Source organism: Panthera pardus, unplaced genomic scaffold, assembly GCF_024362965.1.
Source record: "Panthera pardus isolate Hobbes unplaced genomic scaffold, ASM2436296v1 HiC_scaffold_6, whole genome shotgun sequence".
Taxonomy (NCBI): domain Eukaryota; kingdom Metazoa; phylum Chordata; class Mammalia; order Carnivora; family Felidae; genus Panthera; species Panthera pardus.
In genome coordinates this window covers 46623800-46650540 of record NW_026526991.1, presented here as the reverse complement: position 1 = coordinate 46650540, position 26741 = coordinate 46623800, and the positions used below count along the sequence as shown (strand labels likewise).

General features: G+C 43.2%; 1 protein-coding gene across 4 annotated transcripts in view; it reads right to left on the bottom strand.

Moving 5' to 3' along the window:
• PTPRB (protein tyrosine phosphatase receptor type B) overlaps positions 1-26741 on the bottom strand; it is a 118928-nt gene that overhangs the window by 22514 nt on the left and 69673 nt on the right. For all 4 annotated transcript variants that reach the window (XM_019455094.2, XM_019455092.2, XM_019455096.2 and 1 more), the window contains 8 exons: positions 24996-25265; positions 20740-21003; positions 18847-19110; positions 17822-18103; positions 12838-13116; positions 12161-12310; positions 9547-9790; positions 3429-3535 (listed from right to left, as the gene is read on the bottom strand). In XM_019455094.2, coding sequence (XP_019310639.2) covers positions 3429-3535; positions 9547-9790; positions 12161-12310; positions 12838-13116; positions 17822-18103; positions 18847-19110; positions 20740-21003; positions 24996-25265 — 1860 coding nt within the window. The remainder of the gene's footprint in view (positions 1-3428; positions 3536-9546; positions 9791-12160; positions 12311-12837; positions 13117-17821; positions 18104-18846; positions 19111-20739; positions 21004-24995; positions 25266-26741) is intronic.

Sequence of the window (26741 nt, the reverse complement as noted above, 5' to 3'; positions counted from 1 at the left end):
TCTCTCTCAAAAACAAACTTTAAAATAAAATAAATTAAAAAAATAAAAGTTTAAAAATCCTATTTCATTCATATGAAACAAGTAATGAGTAGCACTGGGGACTTTTGCAAATCCAGTGAATTACTGAGAGCTATTTTAATGAAATCTTATTTTTATTATCTGGTATGATACTACCTCTGGGAGTTTATGAATAGGTAAAAGTAGACTATTTTTAAAACAGCTTTATTGAAATACAATTCACATACTATGCAATTCACCAATTTATTTAAAAAAATTTTTTAGTGTTTATCTTATCTTTGAGACAGAGAGACAGAGCATGAGTGGGGGAGGGGCAGAGAGAGAGGGAAACACAGAATCTGAAGCAGGCTCCAGCCTCTGAACTGTCGGCACAGGGCCCGACGTGGGGCTCGACGTGGGGCTCGAACTCATCAACGCGAGATCACGACCTGAGCCGAAGTCAGACTCTCAACCGACTGAGCCACCCAGGCGCCCCGCAATTCACCAATTTAAATTGTGTAATTCAATGCTTTTTGGTACAGTCATGGAGTCTGACAAACATCCAACACCACATTCAATTTTCTAACATTTTTGTCACCCCTCAAAAGAAACCCCATACCTCTTAGCAGTCACTCTCCATCCTTCCCCAGCTCCTGTCAACCAAAACTCTACTTTGTCATCGTGGATTTGCCTATTCTGGACATTTCGTATAAACTGAAACATAAATAGGTGGTCTTTTGTCATTGGTTTCTTTTACTCAGCATAATGTTTTCAAAGTTCATCTGTGTTGTAGCGTGGGGTCAATGTTTCATTCCTTTTCATAGGTGGATAATATTGCATGGAATATATAACATATTGTTTAGCCATTCATCCACTGATGGACACTTGGGTTACCACTATTTGGGGGTTATTATAAATAATGCTGCTTCGAACATCCGTGTACAAGTTTTTGTGTGTGCATATGTTTTCATTTCTCTTGGGTACATAATTAGGAGTGGAGTTGCTGGTTTGGGTAGATGGTAACTCTAGGTTTAACATTTTGAGGAACTGCAGAAATGTTTTCCAGAGCAGCCAAACCATTTTATATTCTCACGAGCAATGTAGGAGGGTTCCAATTTCTCCATATCCTCGCTAACACTTGTCAGTGTCTTTTGATCACAGCCATTCCAGGGGGTGTGAAGTGATGTCTTACTGTGGTTTCGATTGGCATTTCCCCTAATGACTAATGATGCTGAGCATCTGGTCATGTTCTTATTGGCCATTTGTGTATCTTCTCTGGAGAAACATCTATTCATATCCTTTGCTGTGTGACTTTCTAAAAAAATGTTTATTTATTTGGTGGGGGGAGCGAGTGGGGGAGGGAGAGAGAGAGAGAGAGAGAGAGAGACAGAGAGTCCCAAGCAGGCTTCACACTGTCAGTGCAGAGCCCGACACAGGGCTTGATCTCATGAAGTGTGAGATCATGACCTGAGATGAAATCAAGAGTTGGATGCTTAACCGACTGAACCACCAAGCACCCCTGTTGTTTGACTTGTAAGGTAACAGTTCTTCACATATGTTGGACGTGCGACCCTTATCAGATATTAATTTGCAAATAATTTCTCCCATTCTGTGGGCTGTTTTTTCACTTGCTTCATGGTCCTGTTTGAAGCACAAAAGTTTTCAATTTTGACCAAGTCCTATTTATCTTTTTTTTTTTTTTTTTCCTTCTGTTGCTTGTGCTATCGCTATCAGACCTAGGAAATCATTTCTTAATCCTAGGTCACAGATTCTTACTCCTGTGTTTTCTTTCAAAAGTTGCGTTGTTTCAGCTCTTATATTTAGGTCTATGGAGCAGCCTGTTTTCGAACTTGCACTTGAAGCCCTTGGATTTTGTTTGTTCAATGTTGCTATTCGAGATGTATTAAATCAACACAGTCTTTTAATGTGGTTAATATTCTTTTTTTGGATACATGTTGACTATCTTCCTTTGCTGGACTACATACAATTTTTGTTGTTTCCAAATAGGAAAGAATTGTGTTTACAATGCCCCTACTTAACTTTCAATTACAAGCAAACACATCTAAGTCCTCTTAACTGTGTTCTGATCCCTTTTTGGTTTGAAAAGTGGGAGATTATCCCTATATTTGGCATAAATAGACGGGAGTGTTTGTGAGGCTGAGTCATCTTTTGTCATGCAGCATGAGAGACTGTTTTAGCTAGGAAGAAGAACTTCCTGAGACCAAGCATTGTGGAACACTGGCTACAGGGAAACGCTGGGACAGAAGACCGTATCAGGGAACAAGGTGCTGAAAAATGAGGCTGTTTGCAGCATGCTGGGAATATTCTGAGGCAATGCAGGGCAGAGGTTAAGGACTCCAGCAGAAAATGCCAGAATTCCACTTCTACTATCCTGGGCAAGTTACTTAAACCTCTTGGTGTCACAGGTCTTCACCTTTGAAATAGAGATGGTAACAGTATTCTACCACAAAAGGCTATAGTAAAGATTGGATGAACTATTTCATGTACCAAGGTGATAGTAAATATTAGCTACTATTATTATTCAGGCTTTCCCTCTAGAACACTAGGGAAGTTTCTTTCATAAATTTATGCAGTCTTTTTTAAGTTAACATTTTTTTATGGTGTAAAAGTAACATAAGCAAAGAGGAAAAAAAATCATCTTATAATCCCACTACTTTGAGATATTCATTGTTAATACTTTAAGAACAATTTTTTTAATGTTTATTTTTGAGAGGAGGGGGGAAGGGGAGGGAGAGGGGCAGAGAGAGAAGGAGACACAGAATCCGAAGCAGACTCTAGGCTTTGAGCTTGTCAGCACAGAGCCCGACAAGGGGCTCAAACCCATAAACTGCGAGATCATGACCTGAGCCTAAGTCGGACGCTTAACCAACTGAACCACCCAGGAGCCTCAATATACTTTTTTTTTTTTTTTTTTTTACATAAACGCTATGCCCAACGTGGGGCTTGAACTCACGACCCCAAGATTAAGTCGCATGTTCTACTGACTGAGCCAGCCAGGCACCCCTCATTGTTAATACTTTGGTGGTTTTCCTTCTAGTCTTTTTTTTCTATGCATTTCTATGTTTCTGCATACATACATTCTCACCTATGAGCAAAAGCCTTTTGTACTTATATTTTGGCCTGTGCAAGTTCTTAATTTGAATGTTTTTCACTCATATTTTTAAAAACTTCATTTTTAATTAAAGAAATCTGATACTTCTACTTTCTTTTCAAGATTAATGCGCATTCAGTCCATTCCCCTTTAGAAGTACGAGCAATTTCTCTAATCCACATCATGCATGATCACATAGAGATTAAATTCCAAGTGAAAGCACATGTTCCCCTGTTAGCCACGTCACCAGACTTAGGGGCTCTTGTAAGTGACACAGCAGTTGGTAGACTATGTGGGTAAATGAGGAGGTTAGCCTTACCTGACTCGGTGGTGATAGGCAAAGAGAAAAATGTGTCTGAGTAGAGGGGCTTCGTGAACTCCTTCAGGTCCTCATCAAACAGCTGTGTAAAAGCCCGAATGCTGATTCTGAAAGGGAAACCGATTTATTTGAGTACAAATTAGTGTCTGTCCACAGTAAAGCTGACTAGAAAATGTGCTCAAGGAGAAACAAGGTGGGCCCCTGGTCAGTATGTGTCCAAGGTAGGATATGAAATATGGAATCAGATAGACCTGGGTTCATTCATGCATTTATTCGTTTATTCGTCAAATGTTTACTGAGCCTCTACTATGTGCCAGTTCCTGTTCTAGGATCTGGGGATACTGCCAGGGACACAACAAAGACCGTACCATCCAGAGGCTACATACTCTAGTGTTAGAAGTCAGATAACATATATACAAATTCAATATGCTGGATGGTGATATGTACCATGAAAAAGAAAAGAGGAGAGTAAGGGAGAAAAACAGCCATGGGGATGGGTATATGGACCTGCTCTATTCAGCACGTCAGTGAAGGGCTCTTGGATAAGAGGACATGTGCACAGAAATCAGAGGAGAGTCAGGGAGGCAGCCATGCCTGTGTTGCGGCAGAGGGAACCACAGTGGGGAAGGCACTGAGAAGAAAGACCAGGTGGGACCCAGCCTAAAGAGGAAAGGGAGGAATTCAGGATGGGCCTAAGATTGGAGCTCAGTCATTTGAGAGAATAATGGCATCACTGATAGGAACGGGCATCTCAACTGGGGAAAGAAGAAGAGCTTTGCTCGGGCTGTGTTGGATTTACAGTGACAGCGAGGTTGATCTCGAAGTCTCCAGCTGACATTTGGAGTTATTCCAGCCACCTGGACAGGAGAGCTGCTAAGGCGGCTGTCCACATGTCCATGTGGGACAGTGCCTGAGATTAGCTGGCCCTGAATTCAATAAGCAGCTACTAAAAGATGAAGTTGTAACCTCAGCCTGGATGAAGTCTCTTGTCCCCACCAAAAAACCTTGGTCTCATATTCTCTGGGTGAGCCAGGCCAGTCTGGATGGCCACACTCAGTTTCTGGGGACGTACCTTACTTAGAAAGGGTTTGAGATCATTTGAAGTGATTAAACAGGACAATGAGCAAAAAGACTTTGTGGGACATGTTGTTTGATTTCAGATTTAAGGGAATCTTACCTAGAAGAGGAAACAGACATTGTTATTTTTCCTCTAGGAAGGCAGAATGAAGCCCAGTAGGCTGATGTCACAGGGAGGTGTAGTTTGGGAATATAAAGTCACTTTGTAACACCTACAGTATGAGCTGCTGCACAGGTAGTGAGCTCTCAGTCATTGAGGGCATTTAAGCAGAGGCTGGAGGAGAACCCGCTCTCAGAGAAGCTATAGGAGAGCATCCCTGCACTAAGTTAAGAAGACTGCCTCAGGCCAGCTATTGAGGTCTTTCTCTTTCAAACTGTAGATGGGCTGAGACTATGAGGCTTGATTTATATGGGAAAACTTTCCTAGTGTTGATTTAAATCCTACGAAAGTGAATGGAAGTCTCTTTTTTCCTTTAAAATAAATCTAGATTTGTTTCACCCAAATGTTCTGGGCAAATTGTTCTGCCCTCTGCCCTTCCTTCTAACTCATGCCCAAGTCCAAATGCAATCTTATAAAACGAACAAGATGATATTGATCAACCACATATATAATTTCCACCTCTAAAAGCTGCTTTCCAGCCGAAAGTTGTACTTCCAGGAATAACAGACTGTTGATGGAAGCATTGTGAGATGTCCCTCACGGGTAACAAGCAGTCAGCTTGTGTTAAGTGGGAAGGTGAGGAGTTGGTGTGTGTTGCTAATGCATTGTACTTTTGGAAAACGAAATGAGTCTCTCCGGTGAAAAGAGATTCTTCTATTTGTATAGTGATTTATAAGTGAAGAAGAATCTTCACAGACATGGTTCTACCTGATCATTTCCAACTTCTCCAATATAACAAGGAAGCTTATTATTATAACACGTCAGAGATTTGGAACCTGAAGTTTGGAGAGATTCTGTGTCTTGCTCCAGACCACAAAGAACAGCAGTGAAAGAAAACCAGACCCTGTGTTTTCTGAATCCTAGTCCAGATTTCTTTCTCTTATTTTCTCTTGGCTTCATTTCAGTTTGACAGCAATGACTTCTGTTGGAGGGATGGTAAAAAGGGCCCAGGCTAGGAAGCAGAGGTTCTGAGGTCCAGCTATCACTCTGTTGCTGATTAGATGAATGGCCCCTAAAGTTTTTTATGCCTTGGTTTCCTTCTTTGTAAATTAAAAGCATTGAGTGTGACAACCTTGACATGTTCTATTCTGAAATGCTAGCTGCAAAATGCAAAATACAATGTGGACGTAGATGAATAAGAACCTCTAGGAACCCAGATAGGAGACAATGACCTAGTACAGGATTGCCTTCAATTCAATGGGTCAGTAGGAGCTCTGCTCTTAAACTCTTTCCAAAAATGGACAGCACCACCACATTAGCATTTAGCACCCATCTGGATCCTACCTTCCTGGTCTTGTCTTCCCTGCTACCCCTTTCCATGCTCTTTCCCCAATTTGAAACTGAACTATTTGCTCTTCTCTAAACAATCTGTGTATTTCTTTCTCTGCACTTTGACTCCCATTCTTCCCTCCACGTTGAATCTCCTTCTGTCCCTATCTCCATATTTTCAAATCCTTCTCTACTTGTTAATGCTAAGCTAAAATGTTACCTCCTTCAAGAAGCCTTTTGAACCTTTACAGCATTTATTTACTCTCTTATGTCCTTCAACATTTCTGCTTATATTTTACAGACCTCTTCTGTATTGCATATATATGTGTGTGTGTGTGTGTGTATATATATATATATATATATATATATATATATATATATATATATACACATATGTGTATATATATATATTCAGTGTATACACATATATTATTTTAATTAACAGATATATGATAGTAATTACTTCAACTTTATATGTGTCCACAATCAGAAATCTATAGCACAAAGTTAGAGATCATGTGTTTCAATTTCTTTCATTTGGGGAAAATGAGGTCAAGAGAAGCTGACTACCTGATCGTGGTCACATTGCTATTCCATTTAGAATAGAAACAAAGCCTGGGGAGCCTTGATGGCTGAGTCAGTTAAGCGTCCAACTTAGGCTCAAGTCATGATCTCACAGTTCGTGAGTTCGAGCCCTGTGTCGGGCTCTGTGCTGATGGCTCAGAGCCTGGAGCCTGCTTCAGATTCTGTCTCCCTCTCTCTCTCTTGTGCTGGTGCTCTCAAAATAAATAAATAAACATTATAAAAATACTCTAGAATAGAAACAAAGCCAGATCAGCACTTTATTAACTTCCAAAATGCCTCCCACCCATCATGATCTGCCCTTTCTCTTCCCATATGGAATGGAGTTAATTATACACCCAGTAATAGGAACCCAGTAGCAAATGGGAAACATTACATTCGTTGACATAATAAACTTGCAAAGCAGCTAAACCTAGCATTTCCCATTTCGTCTCAATCCTCTTCCCCTCACCCCCCCCACCCCCCCACCCCTCCCCACCCCCCCCACCCCTCCCCACCCCCACCCCGTTCTCTCTCATCTCTGGAAAAAAGATGCCTGATAGCTTTGAGGGTCACTATGGTGACCATCATCTTGAGACAGGTAGAATTCTGACTGCATTAAGCTAGGGGTCAGCAGCCATCACACAGGATACCACGTAGTGTGTGGTTCCCCCACATACTTTGAAAGGCTGTGCCTCCTCTTATCAAGCATTATCTGCCTGGCATGCTTTTCACAGGACTGAACCAAATGTGGGGAAATATAGGGAAGCTGTGTTCTAGAAAACATGTAAGTATGGCATGAGTTGATCAAGCTATAATAAGAAATGTGTAAGTACTGATAGAGCAACTTGGGTCATTCCCTTATTTGTTCACAAACATTTAATGAGTGCCTCTTTGGGGCCAGGTATCTGTCATATTGTTTTGTCTCTATTAGACTACAAGCTCTCATAGTCTAGTGAAAAGGGGTAAGTAACCAAACAAAGGGCTGAAAAGTCCTGGTAAGTGAGGATTAGAGTGATGAAGGGTCTGGGTGCTGTGGAAATGGAGCTAGGGCCAACTGCCCAGTGTGGGTTGACAGGTTGATTGGGGTAATTTGAGGGCTGAGCTGGTTTCTGAAGTGTATGAAGGGATGCACCAGCCAGTCAAGGGAGGGGAGGGCATCCCAAATAGAGTGAAAAGAATGTGTGAGGGCTCAGAGGTATAAGAGACGCATGTCACTGTCAAAGGAACTCCAAGTAAGGGTTAACAAAAGGCAGGGTGTACTTGTGACAGATGGTAGGAGGCAAAGCAGGAGAGAGAAGGTGAGGGCTTTATGTGCCCTCTTTGGAATCTTCATTTACTCCTAGAAGTGATTGGGGACCACTGGAAGGCCTTAATCGAGAAGGGACATGACCAGGTTTGATGGATCATCTACGTTCCTCCTCAGGACAGCCCTGTGTTGTTTTGCAGATGAGAGAAATGAGGATTTGGGAATTGAAATGCCATTTCCAAGGTTACACAGCTAAGTGGCAGCGCGTGAACTCAGTACAGGCTCTCCCAGGCCCTCAGCAGCCGTTACGAATGGGAAGGAGTGTGGTGGAGAGCGGTAGGCTCTGGGACAGACATGAGCCATCTACAGCTTCTCATTGTCCCTCTCTTAACTGTAGTAGTGACTCAGTCATCTTCTCTCCTTCTCTTTCAGAAAGCAAACAAACAAAAAACAGCCTCCACTTTCCAACTCACAAATCGAATAGAGCCATTGGGAGACTTTTGTTCAAATCTCCTTGAGTCCATGTGACCGAGGAGCTGAGGCATCTCTTGATTCTTACAGGAACTAAAGGATTCCAGGGCTCTGATCTCCCTCACATTTCTCCTTTGTTCTGTCTGAGATCTCACCTCCTTCAGGTAGGCTCATATGGTCTCTTCTGGAATAGAAGACCACATGAGCCCACCTCACTAGTAAGATCGTATGAGTTTACTCTGAAGATGCCAACCTGGGCTAGGGTGGAAATCACATTTTTATGGTGAGTCCTGGGCAGAGGGAGTTACACAGAGTTCCTGCCCAAGGTGAGTTTTCTGGTTTAGGAAAACTGTTGGCCTGCCTGTGTTGATTCCAGGGAGGGGCTGAGAATGTTCTCAGGTGTGATGCCATGTCATTGTCTCCTTTTGGAGAATGTAGGAAAGTCTCTGCTGAGACTCAGGGATGATATTCAAAATATGTAAGAGTCAGTAAGACCTGGACACTGACCAACCCGCCATAGAGAACCTGACTGGCTGCCATACTGGCTGGATGTCAGCTCTGCCAACACCTAAGAGAGACAGCACATTCTCTGCAGAAGTACTGATCTTGGATGCTTGTAGCTTCTATCCAAGATGGCAGCCAAGGTTCCCTTTTTCTTGAGGACTCTGGCTTGGGATGCTGTGTACTTCTGCTCACACTTGCTTTCAGGGAGCACAGTGTAGACCAAGGGCATTGCCAATTCCTATGACTGAAAGGGCCTGTTGGCTGCCATAGTGCTTCCTAGGGCCAAAGCAAACAGCTGCTCCTTTTCATCTGTCATCCTAGCAGGAGGAAAGGGTACTCCCATTCATTAAGGGGCCTTCGACTTCAAGAATTCTGTCTGGACCAAAGAGCACCTTCATCTTTTTATGCCTTAGAAGGTAAATAAATATGTGTAATTACAACCCTCACTAGAAGTAGAAGATGAAACTTCATATTTCTTGGGTCTCCCTACACTCAATTTTTCTGTTTGGACATCTTCGCAGTCATTAAAATAGTAAAGAAGTTGTTTTATTTGTACTAAAGAAGTTAGGAGAAAAAACAATCTATTAAGAACCTTCAATTCTTCATATAATGAATTAGAGCTTTTGCAGAGTGCCGAAGGCCGGCCTTCTTTACACATTACCTGTGAACGGGGGCAGGAATTCAACTTTTATAAATGATCCAGTAACATGTAGAACACTGTTGTAGTGCTGGTTATTAATCTACGGGAGCTCAAGTGCATCAGATGCCCAGACTGCTAAGGACCCAGTAGTGCAGCATGTCCCTTCTTGCAAAACAATACATCTAACCTGTAGGCAGTGCGCGGCTTCAGTGGTCCGTCACAAAATTTTTGCTGATTGGGATCGCATTTTCCACCCAGGCTCTCCATCTCTGCTCCAAGCTTAATGTTAAAACTCTTGGAGTTGCTGTCGGGACTTTCGGCACATTTGCTGGCAAAGTAATCGGTCTGATACATTCGGATGGAGGCATTGTGCCTGTATTCTAGGTAGGAGGGCAGAGGGTGCTGTTGTTCTGGCTTCAGCTCATCACTGCCTGGAGGGAGAGAACCCACAGTGAAGCACTGGCTTTCTCGTGACTTCAGTGATTCCTAACGAGGTTTCTACGTCTGCCTCCTCTCACCCACCATCACCGGTCATCTCCAAAGTGCAGACTCTTTGATCTTGAAGGAGGCTGCGAAATTCTCCTAACGAAGTTAATTTTAATTCACTTCCCCTAGAATGAAAATTAAAGTGTGTGGATACAAAATTTTATACACACGCGTACGTATATTTATGCACACACCCTGTCATTTTTCTAGGAAATAGAATGTGTGTATTTGAGAGGTGAACTCACTGCATCTGATAATAATGTGTTCCAGAACACCAGAAAGTTGGACACTCCCCACTGTGAGTCAGCCCACTAGACAAGCTCTCTACCTTGCCAATGACCATTGTAGCTGAGCTAATAAGGAAATCCCTATGACCTAGGAAATAGGGAAGAGATAAGAGAAATCAAGTTCAAGTCCAGAGCAGTCACCCAAAGGCACACTCCTCGGGCCACACCCTGTCAGATAATTGCTCCGTGTACAGCTCTCTGTTATCTTGAGTACAGTTTAATCCTGGCTCGAATTTGGCCCCTAGTGCGGAACGCTTCCCAGAACTCTTCTCTGTCCACCCAGCCTGCTGTGTGTTTTGGCATTGCAAACTCGTTTTTGTGTTGGCTGGAGGAAAGCATAATTAGGAAGATAAATATTATAGAGATAGGATACCATTTACGATGCATCGCAAGGAGCGGTATTGTGGGGGTTCACCACATCCCGGACTCTTGTTTAGTAAAATTTGCTCAAAATGAGTGGGTCTTGGAAATATTATCTTGTTGGCAGTAACTGAAAGGAATGCCGGGGCGCCTGGGTGGCTCAATCAGCTAAGTGGACGACTTCGGCTCAGGTCATGGTCTCCTGGTTCATGAGTTCGAGGCCCGTGTCGGGCTCTGTGCTGACATCTTGGAGCCTGGAGACTACCTGCTTCAATTCTGTGTCTCCCTTTCTCTCTGCACCCCTCCCCTGCTCATGCTCTGTCCCTCTCTGTCTCTCAAAAATTAATAAATGTTAAAAAAAATTAAAAAAGAAAAAAAGAAAAGGAATGTTGCCTTTAAGATGAACATATATGCTATGAATGACATTTACATGAGATGGACTGTTATCTTAGATCACCAGGGAAGCACAGCCCAGCTCCATGGACATCAATAATCAAAACCCACATGGCCTGAGAACACAAGGCTGCCTTCTGGGTTATGGCTTCTTTTTGGTCACTGCCTTACATTCATGTAGTAAAACATCACCTTCACTACATCTTCATTAAATCTAAAATCTCTCCACAGTTTGCTGATTTATCTCCAACTATGAGATGTAAAGAAATCTGGGATGCACCACTGGCCGTTGAAATTATTTAATTAGTTACGCACAACCAACTTTAGTACAATTAAATTACATGTCAAAGCACATAGACTGTTAGACACCCGGTGAGCTAAAGCACTATTTAGCCTAGGAGCTGCTCCAGCACTTGTCAGCTTTAAAGTTTCTCATTGTCCACAAATGTGTTGAAATAGAGATGCTTAAGAAACTCATGTGCAACCTTTTAAACAATTCTGAAAAAACAGAAGACGTGTAAAAGATACCACACCACTCCAGACACAAACATCCGTTTTGGGGAAATAGTGCACAAGCCCTCAGTGGCAAATACGACACTCCTGTAGGTGGTTTGACAAATGCTGGCGTGATAAACTCTAAAAATCGTACTTGAGGCCCTATGGAACGTTGTCGTAACTATTAGCCTATAGAAATTAGGTAGACTTTGAATGACTTCATAGACTAGAAAATGGAATATACTGCTGGCAATTCAGTGGAGAAAGGAAGGATGCTTTTCATGATCATCTTTTCCCTCTTTTCGGCTCTTGAATATTTCTTTGTGAATTGGTGAGTGGTTTGGAAGGGTGTGGTTCCTTGAGGTATTTGCGATTGGGGCGGGGAAGGCATTGAAGCATATTGCCGCTTAATGGCCGAACAAAACAAGTAGTGAACAGCATTGAATGAGTGTGAAGAAGGCTGTGTAGGTCAATCCCTGCAATGCACTTCCAGCAGTGCTGGCACATAGGAAAGTCTCCATAAATGATAGTTATTTGTACTTACTGCTGTGGTTGCTATGATTATCAGCCACCCTTTTAATAATTAAACCCAGTGAATAATAGGCTTTATTGTTCAAAGTTTTTGTTACATCTCCCAGCATCCAGCAGAGAGGGGACAGAATTATATAAAGATTTAAGTTTTCCACTCTTCCAAACGTGTCACAGAAAGAGCCTCCACGGTGACCTTTGAGAAAGCAGTCCCCGTGTCCTACTGCTAGCAGATAATCCGTGATCACTTACCATCAGCCTCTCTCACTACCACTGTGAAGTATTTCACAGCTCCATTGGTGTCGCTGAACCAGCTGCAGTTGAAAGTGAAGTTGATGGAAGATTTGCTAATTAGCACATCCTTTTTATTCACACGGATATGTGGAGGTGGAGGAGGGGGCCCTGAAAAAGGATGGAGAAGGAACCCAGGGGAGTCACAACTCTGCTTTTCCATATAACAACAATCAGTGAAATGAAGGTCTCCACGCACCGACCTCAGTGTGCGCGCGCGCGCGTGTGTATGTCTGTGTGGAAAGCTTGTGATCCAGAAAACCTCCTCCTCTCCAAGAGGAAAGCAGGCAGAGGAAGTGATGTGCCAGTGGCACGTTAAACCTAATGAAAGAGGCAGCACCTCAGCAGGATTTCCTGAAGTCATAGCACCAAAGTGCTTAAAAGCTCCATTATAGCTCTAACTCTATCAGGCAAAGTGACGTATTTAAAGGCTAACTCATTCAAGTACCTTAAGATCATTTAACTTGTTTGCTGCCAGACACAGAGAAATGTCTCCATTCCCTGAAGGCTTCTAGGTTCTCTTTTCCAAGTGACAACAAGGCCTGCTCATGTGGAAGCGACCTGCATGCAAGTGAGTGGCAGTGATGGGTGCGGTACAACAAGGTGTTCACTCAGCGCATGCGTCCAGAAACACTTACGGTCTATCATTGTGATAGTGCTGTCTTCAACCACCTCGCTGGTCATGCCAGCCGACTGCACCTTGATGGACACCAGGTACCTCTTATGGGGCACCAGCATCATGATGTTGAGCAGAGATTTTTCTTTCTCCAGCTTTCTGGAAAATTCAACTTCTTGAGTGTCCATTTTCCGACATTCAATGCTATACCCATCAAAGTCAGAATCAGGAGGGATCCAAGAACAGGCGATGGCTGTGGAGTTCTGAGGCCTGCAATGCAGGTTTTGTATCTTATCTGGCTCTAAAGGAGAGAAAGGAGGAGACACTTCTTACAACTCTGTGAGACGTATTTTTTTCTTCCAGCTCCTCTGGGCCCTACTTGCTCTGAGGTCTAAATAAATAATTCTCAAAATTTACTTGGATTGTTTTTCAAGAAAAAAAATTATTATGGATCTCCCAAGGAATTTCACACTCTGCGAAACATTAAAAATTAAAACGCTGTCCCTTTAGAAAATCACCAGGTGCCAAAGTGATCAGAAACACAAATACACAACTAAGTTTAGTGGGGGCACTAAAATTAAGGGGCGGAGTCAGATCAAAGGTGGGGCTGAATAGCCAAAAGATTAAAAATGCAGCTTGGCCTGCCAGAATTCAAATTCTGTTTATCAGCTGTGACTTCTTAGGCAAGTTACGTAAGGTGTCTGTGTCCCATTTGTAAAGTGGGGAGACCAAGAGTACCTCGATCCTGTGATCACTGTGATGGTTCAGGGAGTAGAACCAGGCACAGCCACCTAGAAAATGGTGGTTGGCAGAGTAATTGCTCAGTAAATACTAGCTGTTACGAGAAAATTAAGAAACGGCATTGCTTACTTGTTAACCCCCTAGGCCTTGGCTCTGTCCCCCTCTTCCACTTTTGCCTTTCCTGCTCACACACATGTTCCAGGCACCGAAACTGCTTCTGGCTCCCCATGTACACCACGCTCCTCCACCTGCTATGCTTATGGTCGTTCATTTTCTTCTGCCCAACAGAGTGCCAGACCCAGTAGGGACCCAGTGAATGGCAGCTGATCTCATTAGTTGTTGTGAATGACACCACAAGGAGTAAGAGATACAGTTGGACAGAAAGGCACTTATGTGACCTGACCGTGCACATTAATAACCAAACTCTATAGGCTTTCCCAACCAGCTGCATGCCTACATCTCTAACTACATCCTAGGAAGCTACACTGTACGATTTGGATAAGTAGTTTTTGAATTTTAATATTAGCAGCTGAGCCATTTAAAAAAGAAAAGGCCGGGGGCGCCTGGGTGGCTCAGTCGGTTAGGCATCCGGCTTCGGCTCAGGTCATGATCTCGCGGTCCATGAGTTCAAGCCCTGCGTCGGGCTCTGTGCTGACAGCTCAGAGCCTGGAGCCTGTTTCAGATTCTGTGTCTCCCTCTCTCTCTCTGACCCTCCCCCGTTCATGCTCTGTCTCTCCCTGTCTCAAAAATAAACGTTAAAAAAAATTTTTTTTAAATAAAAAATAAAAAAAATTAAAAAAAGAAAAAAGAAAAGGCCGGTGTGCCTGGGTGGCTCAGTTCGTTAAGCGTCCGACTTCGGATCAAGTCATGATCTCAGGTTCGTGAGTTTGAGCCCCACATCGGGCTCTGTGCTGACAGCTCAGAGCCTGGAGCCTGCTTCAGATTCTGTGTCTCCCTCTCTCTGCCCCTCCCCCGCTTGTGCTCTGTCTCTGTCTCTCTCTCAAAAATAAATAAACATTAAAAAATATATTTAAAAAAAAAAAAGGTCTCAGTTCCCTGACATGTTAAATCAGAGGGTCGCTGGTCCTGTGCTTTAAGCGTGCCTTGGTGGTCAGGGGTGCTCTGCTGGGGTGACCTCCCTAAGACTTTCCTTACCTTGCCCCTTGTCCCCTGGAATTTCTGAGGAAATTCTTGAAAATCTGGGTCTAGACCACCCTATTTCATTCCAGGAGTCAAAAGTCTTGACAAAATTCATTTGAAAAAGCCTGCCCATTGTTTTATTGATCCCAGCAGAAAATACAGTAACAATTTTCAGACAGCACTAATCAGTGGCATCAAAGCATCAAAAAGACTCACAAGAGCACTGCATGATGAGGGGAGGGATTGAAAAAATAAGGCTAAAGACACTTATGTTTGACCTTTAGGACACCAAATAGAAAAAAAAAAAAAAACCCTCTTCCATTTCATTGTTGGATTTTCATAGTCCCTGTTATAAATGTAATCCTTTTCTCTTTTCTCCACCTGCCCTTCCTCCCCAAATTAAAATTGTATATTGGTTCATACACCCTGTAGGTAGGACTGGCTACGTAACTTTCAAGGTCCAGTGCCAAATGCAAATGCAATGCCCCATGTTCAAAATATTATTAAGATTTCAAGATGGTGACAACAGAAAATGAGACCAAGCATAGGGTCCCTCCAGACGCAGGCCTTGTGTGCCTGCACAGCAGAAAGCTCTAAGCCCTGCTTGCAGAACAGATCACAGATGAGCGACTAGGAACTATGTGTAGACCTAGTAATCAATCCCTCACAGAGAAGCACCTGTTGCTCTGATTTGGTATTCAACCCACCTTCTCCTGACACCTCCTCCTTCGTTATAGGACTCTCCTTAACAATCATGACTTTGAAATACTCAGTATCTTTGTGCCACTGAATGAATTTCTATTACATATCAAGGTCTAAAATATCAGCTAAGTCATAACAGTTTAGATAAGAATGATTTAGAAAAAAAATCAATCTGAAGATTTTTCAGGATACAGGAATTGGCCTTTGAGGCAAGCAATAATTGTGTCTTTTAAAAATGTTTCTATTTATTTTTGAGAGAGAGAGAGTGAGAGAGGAGCTCAGACAGAGGGGGACAGAAGATACAAAATAGGCTCTGTGCTGACAGCAGACAGCCCGATGTGGAGCTTGAACTCAAGAACCGAGAGATGATGACCTGAGCCGAAGATGGAAGTTTGACTGAGCCACCCAGGTGCCTCAGTAATTGTGTCTTTTCAAACATTAACTGCTTCTTAATCTTTTGAACTCCTTCAGACTAATCACAGCTGGAAATCAAGACATCTTCTCTGTTCAGCCTTAGAGAAAGTCTTTAAAAATATCCTGCCTGATCCATAATTCTAATAATTTGCTCAAAGAATAATATAGAAATTTGCTTCAACCTCTTTCCTCAGTTCCTTCTCCCTCCTCCTTTCTGCCCCTAAATCCCACATGCCTTCTAAGGCCTCAGGTCACATCCCTATTCACTAAGAAATTAGTACCTGCTATGGGCAAGGTGCTCTTCTAGAGACTGTGAACAGTTCAGAAGTGAATAAGGCATTAGCCCTAACCTCTAGGAAGGTAGAGGAGTACAAAATAGCCATAATACGAGTTGGCAAGGAGAATGTACCAGAAGAAATGGAGAAAGAAGGCGGTGGGTGGAGCACCAGACAACTTCTCAGAGTCGGTGGTGGGCAGGAGTTGGCAAAGGTTTTCTGGCAGAGAGGACACCTCGCTGAGAATTGGGAAAGGGGTGTTTCAGGCAGAGAAATGCATGAACCCAGGCACCCAGGGGGGGAAGGTGGAAGATCAGGGCTTGCAGATTGTTCATCGTGGCTGGAGCAGATGTGTGAGAAACGGAGTAGTGGAATGATTCCACGTGGGAATGATCAACTTCTCTGTTGCTTAACCCTCTATTATGATGGGTTTTCTGTTACAACCAAACCCAGTCCTAACTAATGCAATCCTTAAAGTTCTATCAGCCCTTCCCCATAAAACACAGCACTGAGTCCCTCTTCTCGCCAGCGGCTCTCCTTGTAGGCATGCTCCATTTCGTAAATGCCACTCTTAAATCCCAGCACCCAGGACAGAATACAGTATTCCAGAAGCCATTTAATCAGTCCAGCCTCTACTGAGTTCTTACCTGAGCACCTGTTTTGGTTATACAGCCCACGGTAAGCCACTGAAAACCCATCCTGAGCTCGCTGTAAATTAAAACTCTTAAGTTCTTTTTCACAAATTTCTCTTGACATCCAACTATTTAATCCCAAACTGCTCTTTGGATACACTATGGAGTACAAGTTATAATTATTATAAGATTAATGTTTGTTGAATAGATGAAACAACTACTTGCTTAAGTTTATAATTTTCAACTATTTATTTTTATAAATAACCACTATCTGATCTGGTTGTAGAAATGACATATATAGGTATTACTGAAAAATAAATATGTGGATTGAGGTTTCTATACTGAAAACGTTTGTTCTTTGAGATTTGCTGTACCTATTACAAAGTGCCTTTGGGAAGGAACTGATATATATTTCATTGCCAAAGTATTTTTATCTTTAGGATTTACAGCGATATGTCCTAGCTGACCCCTCTGTTTCTAGTTTGCCCCTTTCAATCCATTCTCTACACTGTACCCAGAGTGACTTCTTATAGTGCAAATTTGATTATGAGATCTTGGCTGCAAATCCCTTGGTGGCTCCAACTGATTGAGGAGAAAGTTGAAATCACTGCTGTGGTTCACAAGACATTTTATGACCTGATTCTCTTAATCCTCACCTTTTATGCTCTGGCCAACTAACCTCTTCTGTTCCTCTCTCCTGCCTGGTCTTGGAATATTTTATTCTGTCTATCTAGAATATTCTCCACTTCGTTCCCCATATCCACCTGGTGAGTTCCTTAGGCTTTGATTTGGAAGTTTCTTCTTCCAGGAAGCTCTCTTGTGTTGGCTCAGATGCCCCTACCATGGGTTTCTACAGAACCAAATACTTACTTCGTCACACTTGCCACTCAAGCTCCATGAGGGCAGAGACAACCTCTTTATTGCCCATTGTTGTTAATGTTGAAGGAATGAAGACGTCTATACAGACTTATGCCTGAATTCAAACCTAACCAACCCCAAGTAAAAATGTGGATTTAAACCAAGCCTCGCTGGAGTAAGAAGTCGCAACACATACTTCCCCCTCACTCCATCTGAGAACCAAGAGTAGTAAAACATGCCATACTTGTCCTCACGGATCCAGATACTGGTTTGCTATAGGTTTTCCAGGAATCACCGCTGATAGTCTTGACACTAAACTGATAGGATCTCCCTGGACGAAGACCATACACAATGCGTCCTTCCGATTTTCTATTGCTGTAGGGGTTGAAGACCGTGATGGCATCTCTGGGGAACCACTGTAGCTCAAAGTCATCGTAGTCTGTCCAGTCTGGTGGCCCCTTCCAGGTGATGGCCAAGGATGTGTTTGTAACATCAGCAAATGAGATAAGACTGGGAGGACTTGGGGCTGCATGTAGGAGAACATGAAAAAAATCACATAAACATGTCTATGCCATAGCATAGACGAGAGCTGGGTGACATCAGATGTACCTTAAGGTGCTTTGTAGGAAGCAATAATATGAAAATCTAATAGAAGCTTCTATCTATAGTGTTTACTATGTGTCAGTTGCAGTCCTCAAGTGTTTTACGTGCATCTTCTTTAATTTTCCTAAGGAGAGATTCCTTACCAAGGTGCTGTGGAGCATGGGTGCGCCCTGAATGGGTTACAAGTGTGCAAAGGTATTGGTTCCATTAGATTTTGAGGTGTGAGGGCTACAATCCACAATTATGCCCAGTTGCAGATAGCTCTGTTCATTGATCCCAGGGTGGTGTACAGATTAATGTTATCTGTGTATGCCCGGGAGATAAAAAATTTAGGAAGCATTGCCAATAGCAATGCAATGATGACGTATATGATTATCCCCATTTTACAGATAAGAAGACTGAGACTTCGAGATGTTCAATGACCTTCCCAGCTTCACATAGGTAAGTGGCAGAGCTAAGTTAAGGACCTAGACCCTTTTCCTAGATCTTGTAGGAACAGTGGTTAAGGTCTGCTTCCTTTATCCATTGTAGCATAGTGCCTTCCCAAGAGCTAGCACGAGGTACTCCATTATTGATTTTCTTTCTTCTTATTAAAACCATAACTCAAATGTGTCTTTAGAAGCTACTTCCTACCAATAGTTGGCCTTTGGCAACAGAGCTCCTTACCTGTTCTGCTCTCCCCCATGAGCTTGTTCCTGAGGTCCCCGCTGTGAGTTACCACACACAGCGTGTACTTCCTTCCAGGAATGAGGCCATGGAAACGCCACTCTGTCAGGTTCTTGTCTTTCCAGTTTTCCTTCTTCGTGCCATTGGGGTTGTACAGAATCAGCTCATAAAAATCGAAGTCCCCAGAGGCTGGACTCCAGCTGAACCAGAGACTGTCTGTCATGTTCCGATTGGATCCCCGGAGGTTACTCACAGAAGCTGGGACTTAAACACAGTGAAAACCTTTACTAAGGACAGAGGAGTTACAAGCAAAAGCACTTGGCCTACAGGTGAGAATACGAGCTATGTTGGGCATATGGGTGAGTGGTACCCATTGCAGAGTCAGATCTTGCCTGCATTTCAGGGCACTTACGTAGAGGGGCATGTGGTCTAGAGATGTGGTACAAACGAAAATAAAAACAAACCAGCACAGGTGGTGGCTTCCATATGCTCACCACACATAGCCTGATAAACATCTGAAATGAAATCTTCAGAAATGATTAATTAAAACTCGTCAAACAGTTCATAACTTACCTTATGAATGGCCTTGAATATATTCACAAAAGGTGCCAGCCCTTTCCAGGCTGGCCCATCACACCCAGGCCCCTTATCCCATAACATCCTCCCCTGGGTCTCTCTGCTTCCTCTCCGCTCTCTTGTAGGTTCTCAGTTCCCTCATTCGTTTTCTTACCCAAATCTATATTGGTAGATCCTCACTTGGGAAAAGGGTGTTAACAGTCATGTCTACCACTATGTAACTTAGTCACACTGGCACCTGTCCCGTGGGTATTTAAGCTTCGTTATTCTCTGGGAGTGAAGACTGCTGTCTCTTGATGGAGGAACTTTAGACATTAATGAGCACATAAGGGAAGATGTGCAGAGGGCAGATTGTCCTAGAAACAGTAACATCAAGGCAATTCTATTCAGGGTCTAGGTGTATCCATATCTGTTGCTCATTTCATTCCCTTCCAAAAACACGCTGAGAACTTCTGTTGGGTGCCTGGGATACACTTCCCTCACCTACAAGGCTCACCTGAAATGCTTTCCCTGTCTAAAGTCTTTTCTTGTCCTGCCAAGTCACTCTGTCACAACATACTGTTTATTTCCTTCACAGACTTCAAGGCATTCCCAAGTCATGTCCCTTAAAAATCTGCTGTCTGGCCCTGCTCCCTCTCTGCCAATGAGAGCTCTATAGTCAGGGGCCTCATCTGTGCTGTTCACAGATTCCAGCAGTGAGCCCCGTGCCTGGCATACAAAGCACTCAAAAACTATTGTCAGATGAGAAAAAAAAAACAAAAAACAAAAAAAAAACTGAACGGGAAAATAAAATAATGGCCTCAAATTATGGAAAACGAGTGGATTCAGTTCCTTATTTGCAGCCCAGAGAGATGTCTCTTTCTCTCCTTTTCCTGCAATGCTTTGTGTGCATTTCATCCAGTGCCATGTTTCTGTCTCACAGTGGACATTGCTTGGTCCTTTCTGTAGTTGGCCCTTCTCCGGACCTGCCCTCCACTCCACGCGTGTCCTGTAGAAAGCTGAAAGGCACAGCTTGAATCAAACCACAGTGGGTTACAACCCTCTTGTGGCAGTTTGGTGGCAAACAGAGAAGCCAGAATCATTTTTCCACCAAACCCTATGAGGTCAACTAGTGGTGGCAACAGAGCAGAAGCCAGTGCAAAGGCAATTCTGATATGTAATCAAATGCCTGATTTCAGATAAAAAAGCCTGAAGGTCACAAGGTCATATAAAGCTAGACCATGGCTGGAAGAGGGAACTAAGGACAAAACAAGGAAAAGCCAGTGAATACTGAGACAATTTCCCCACAATACATTCCTGCTTGGGTCCGGGCCTTACCTGTTCTACCGAATATGAAAGACTCATTAGACAGCTCCCCACTGTGAGTTACTATCACCATTTTGTACATTCGGCCTTGCAGCAGGTTCTGGAAAGAGATACTCTGGATTCGTGGGTTGACTTGAGCTCTCTCCTGAAGCGTTCCATCTGGGTTATACAGAAAGATGTTGTACCCGTTGAGTTCCCCTTCCGAGGTGGTCCAGCTTAAGGTCAGATGTCTGGTGGAGTTCTCTACGATCCTCAGATTGGTGACAGCTGCTGGGACTGGAAAAGTTGAGCAAGAGGGTGAGACCGAGTTTTAGTACCCCCTTGACACAGCCCAGGCCTGACGCCCAGGTGGATACACTCCACAGCAGCTTCAAACACATGGTCTCGGCCTTCAGAAAATATTGACTTCATGGGGACCCCAAAACTAAGAAGACTGAATTTTGTGCATTACTGATGTTGAAACTGTCAATTCAAACAACAACAACAACAACAACAACGACAAAACAAAAGCACAAGAGAACAAAGAAAAACCAGTAACTGGGAAATTATCTACAAATATGTTTTTTGGATATAAAATAAATGTTAATCTGACCTGTGTGACTAAATGTTTTTCTTTCTTTCTTTTTAAATTTTATTTGAGAGAGAGAGAAAGAGAGAGAGAGAGAGAGAGAGAGCACAAATAGGAGAGAGGGGCAGAAAGAGAGGGAGAGATAATCTACGTGGGGCTCAATCCTACAATCCTGGGATTATGACCTGAGCTGAAACTAAGAGTAGGATGCCCAATTGAGCCATCCGGGTGCCCCAAGGCTAAATGTTTTTCTAATAATAAGAGCTAGATAAAAAATAAAAAACTATCTCTGAATGCCATTTGAAAGCTAAGGAATGGCAAACGGAAGTAAGGGCAGCGGGGAGGGAAGAGAAGTGGGAAAGAAAGAGAAAAGCAGACAGAAGGAGGAGATTTGAGTCGGGGATATGGGAAAGAGATGCAAGAGGAAAAGCCAAAACCATTAAACAAATAGTAATGGGGCACCTGGATGGCTCAGTTATTAAGCATCCGGCTTAGGTCATGACCTCACGGTTCATGGGATCGAGTCCCGCACGGGGCTCTGCACTGGCAGGCTCTCTCTCTCTCTCAAAATAAAAAAATAAACTTAAAAAAGCAGTCTTAAAAATTACTTACATTGGGATTTTACGACCCTTTCGGTCTTCAGTGGTACCTGTTGGCAAAATGATCAAGAGCCACCAGAAATGACCTGCTTCCAAACTGTTCGCACAGGTGCTGCCTAATTCCACGGATGCCAGTGGAAACAGAACACCTGCCTCAGTCTCTTCTGGGTTCTTCTCCCTCCAGTCTAAACACTTCCTGTTTTATTTTCTCCCTCTCCCTGTGCCAGATCCCTGAAAGTTGATGTTTCCCATCATTCCATCCTCTGTCCCCTTCCTACTCCATAACATTGGCTAAACAACCAACCTCATTCACTTCATGGATTGCTATGACTAAATGTTTACGTCCCCTCCACCTCAAATTCTTATGTTGGAACCTAACCGCCAAAGTGATGGTACCAGGGGCTGCGGTTATTGGGAGGTGATTAGGTCATGAGAGTGGAGTCCTCATGAATGGGATCAGTGCCCTTATAAAAGAGACCCCAGAGAGCTCTCTCGTCCTTCTACCATGTGAGGACACAACAAGAAAATGCCATCTATGAACCAGAAAATGGGACCCTACCACACATCAAATCTGCTGGTGCCTTGATCTTGGACTTCCAGCCTTGAGAATTGTGAGAAATACATGTTTGTGGTTTAAGCCACCCAATTTGTGGTATTTTTGTTATAGCAGTCTGAACAGACTAAGGCATGTATTTAATTAGAATTTTTGTCCAAATATTTATCTCCAGCTCACTTTTCTGAGCTTGGGCCATATTTTCTATTACTGATGATCATCTCTCACTGCAAGCCATTCAGACATCTCAAACTCAGTACAAAACTGAATCCTGTCTCTTTCTCCTTGACACTGCTCCCCCGTTCCTCTTATCTCAATTAATGGCATCATCTTCTTCCAGATACCCCAGGTAGAAGTTCTGGAATTTTCTGTTCCTCCTCCTGTATTCTACTTGGACACCAAGTAGCCATCTTATCTAATGAAGAAGTATTTTTTGACTGTATCTACTTTTCTTCACCAGGGCCCCTGTGTTAGTTCAGCTTTTGACCCTTATCATTTCTATAACTGCAGTCATCTTATGACCCCAGTTACCTTTCGGACCACATCACCCCACTTTGTTCTCACTCACTCCGCTCCAACTATTCTGGCCTCTTTACTGGTCCAACAGGCCAGACACACTCCTGCTTCAGGATCTTTGCCTTAGCTCTTTGCTCTGCTTAGGGATATTCTTCCCCCAAACGCCTGCATAACCCTTTTTCTCATTTCTTTCAGACTTTTATTCAAATATCACCTTCTCAACAAAACCTGTGAGGACTGTGCTATCTAGAATTGTAAGCCTCGGGGCGCCTGGGTGGCTCGGTTGGTTAAGCGTCGGACTTCGGCTCAGGTCATGATCTCACGGTTTGTGGGTTCGAGCCCTACGTCAGGCTCTGTGCTGACAGCTCACAGCCTGGAGCCTGCTTTGGATTCTGTGTCTCCCTCCCTCTCTCTCTGCCTCTCCCCTGCTCGCACACACACTCTCTCTCTCTCAAAAATAAATAGACATTAAAAAATTTTTAAATTGCAAGCCTCTAACACTTGTTAATCCCACTTTCCTGTTTTACTTTTTGGGATTCACCACCATCTAATCTACTATATTTTTTACTTATTTATTTTGTTTACTGCCTTTCTTTCCTACTACAATGTAAGCTTCATGACCACCAGGGTTTGTTTTAGTCACTTCTGGGTAGCCAGCATTTAGAAAGGTGCCTAGCACATAGTTGGTGCTCAATGACAAATGAATCAATGAATGAGTCTCTTCTCCATTCAACCTATCTATCCCCCATTGCCATCTGATTTATCTTCTTTAAGGTACAAATTTTTATTACAAAGCACTCACTGTCTGGCTGAAAAACCTGTATTGTCTCCTCACTGCTTATAAGATGAAAAATAACCCCCTGAGGAAGACGTGCCAGGCGCTCTCTAATCTGGCCCTAATCTGCCTTTCCAGTCTCACCTCTCCATCATGCCACCCACACCTCATCCATCCATTGCTTCTCACTGCTCCTTCTCACACCTCCCTGTCTTGGCACAGGACAGTCTGTCTGTACATGGTGTCCTTTTACCTTCTCTCCACACGCAGAATTGTTTCATCCTTCATGACAGTACTGAAACGTCAGTTTTATGAGGACCTCCCAATTCTACCTGTCCTCCATGCTCCTCTTGGTATTGGACATTCCTTTCTTCTATATAATCCTTATCACAAGTATTGTCATCACAAATATCACAAAGTATTGTCATCCTTTGTCTATGTGTCTGTCTATCCCACCAGTCAGCCAGCTCTTCCGGGACAAAGCATGCTTAATTCATCTTTTCATCTCTGTCAGCATGACCCCCCCTTTCATATCTAGCTCCTTCATAAGTAATCAATTAGACCAGTGTTGTTGTCTGAATAATGACCCCCCAAGATGTCCATGTCCAAATCCCCAGAACCTGTGAACATGTTATCTTATGCGGCAAAGGGGACTGTATACCTGTGATTAAGTTAAACATCTTGAGGCAGGGAGCTTATCTTGGATTGTCCAGGTGGTGACTCACAAGAGTCCTTAAAATATGGAGGAGGGACGCAGAAGAGTAAAGAAAGAGATATGGTGACATACACCGAGGTTGGAACAATGCCATTGTTGGAAGGAGGACATGAGCCAGGGAATCTGAGTGGCCTCTAGAAGCTGAAGAGGCCAAGGAGAGCTTCTCCCCTAAAGTCTCCAGGAGAAACACAGCCCTGCTGATACCCGATGCCTTAATTTTAGCCCCATTAGACCCACTTTCAGTTTCTGACCCCCAGAGCTACAAGATAAAAAAATCTATGTTGCTTTAAGCTGCCAAGTTGGCGGTAACTTATTGCAGCAGCAGGCAGTAGGTTTTAACACTGTATCTGAACTGGCGTGGGGTAGGCTGAAACCTGTGCGGAGAGGCTGGCTGACAGGGAAGTGGTAAATCATGGTGAATGTTCCCACTGTGTCAAGAAACAGACATCATCTCCCCGTGTTGCTTCATCTCTCCGACCCTTCGGTTCTGAAGGAATAGCACACAGGGAGAGATCTGGTATGAAACAAGCCATGCGGATTACCTGTTCGGCCTTCAGTTTGGGCTTCTTTGCTGAAGAGACCTCCACTGACAGTTAAGATCCGAATCTTGTACTTTGTTCCCGGTGTTAGGTCTTCAAATTTGTGCTGCATGGTGGAGGCTGGCTCTGACGTGTTACTCAGAAGGATCCCATTTTCATTTAGAAGCAGGATCTCGTATCTTTCTGCCACACCAACAGCCTTTTGCCAACTTACGGTTAAGGAATGACTGCTGTATGCGTTGTTTGCAACTATTCCCTGGACAGATGCTGGAACTGCAAAGAAAGAAGAGAAGCAATGGCCGTCAGGTTCCCTCACTTAGGGTAAACCGGCTGAGAAACCAATGGAGAAAAACTGTCCTAAATGAACTGTGGGTAGAAGACGATGCTACCAGTTCACTTGTGTTGCACCTACACTCCCTGTGTGTGCCCTTAGGAGAGAGCACTTCTTGGCCTGAATTATCTGTACACCTGCTTTGGGTCTCCATTCTTTTCGCTGAATTAAGACAGGATCTTGAAGTCAAACAAGTAGAAAAATTAGTGAAAGTGACACTGATAAATATGCAGTGATTCATATTTATGTATCTAGAAAGTGGAAGATGCTGAACACATTTACATTCAGTGAATATAGTTTGGACGGCTGAATTATGTTTAGACTTTCATTCCCAAGATTAACTCAAGTCAAAGCTCTGAGCCTTCACCTAAGCAGTAGCATATAATGATTTTTTTTTTTTTTACTATGGCTCCTGATGTGAAAGGCAAAATAGTATTATTTTGAATAATATTTTCTGTCCTAGGCTCATATTTTTTTTTCTCATTCTACATAATCTTAAGAGATCTCATCCACTCCCATGGTTTGAATTGTTACCCATATGGTGACGACTCCCAAATTTAAACTTGCAGTTCAGATCTCTCTTCTATTTTTGCAAATGACATCTCTCCCTGCATGTTCCATCCAATTCTCATGAGGCCCAAATTGGACTCCTCAGCTCCCTCCTCATAACCTCTTTCTTGTCCTTTGTTTCTCTTGGTCCAAGCCGGAAATGTGGGTTGTCACTCTGATCCTTCTACATATATAATCAAACATGGGTCTTGTAATTTCTAAGTCCTAAATCTCATATCTCTTTCATCTATCCACTTCTCTCCCTTCTCTATCCACTACTACTCCCCTAGGACAACATCATCCCTCACATTAGTGATCAGTCCCCTTGCTTCCTCGCCTCCCACACTATGTGTGACATATTCTCACAGCACCCCCATGTGGATGGCCCTTCAATGGCTCTCCATAATTCTAAACACCTTAACAAGGCACACAAGGCCCTTCAAAATTTGGTCCATCTACTTACTTGGCCACATGGTTCATCTTTAGTCTAGCATACCACACAGTGCGTAGGTCCTTAAATGTGCCATACTTTCTCTCACCTTCAGGCCTTTGTTTTTTTCTGCTGGAACCAAGTCAACATACGTGTCACCAGTATGACTCTTAGTGTCTATTTAGATGTTACCTTTTCCTGGAAGCCTTCTCTGACTCTTCATGTTTGCTCCTAACACACCTCATTATGATTTTTATTTTAGAACTTGTGCTGTAATTGCCTTTTTATTTCTCTGTCTCCTTCACTAGATCATAAGCTTCTTGAGGTTGGGGCTCTATCTTGCTACAGAATTCCCATTTTCTAGCATAGTGCTTAACATATGGTTGGAGATATACATATATGAAATAGAGACATAGTAGGGCACAGTACAGAAGCCCAG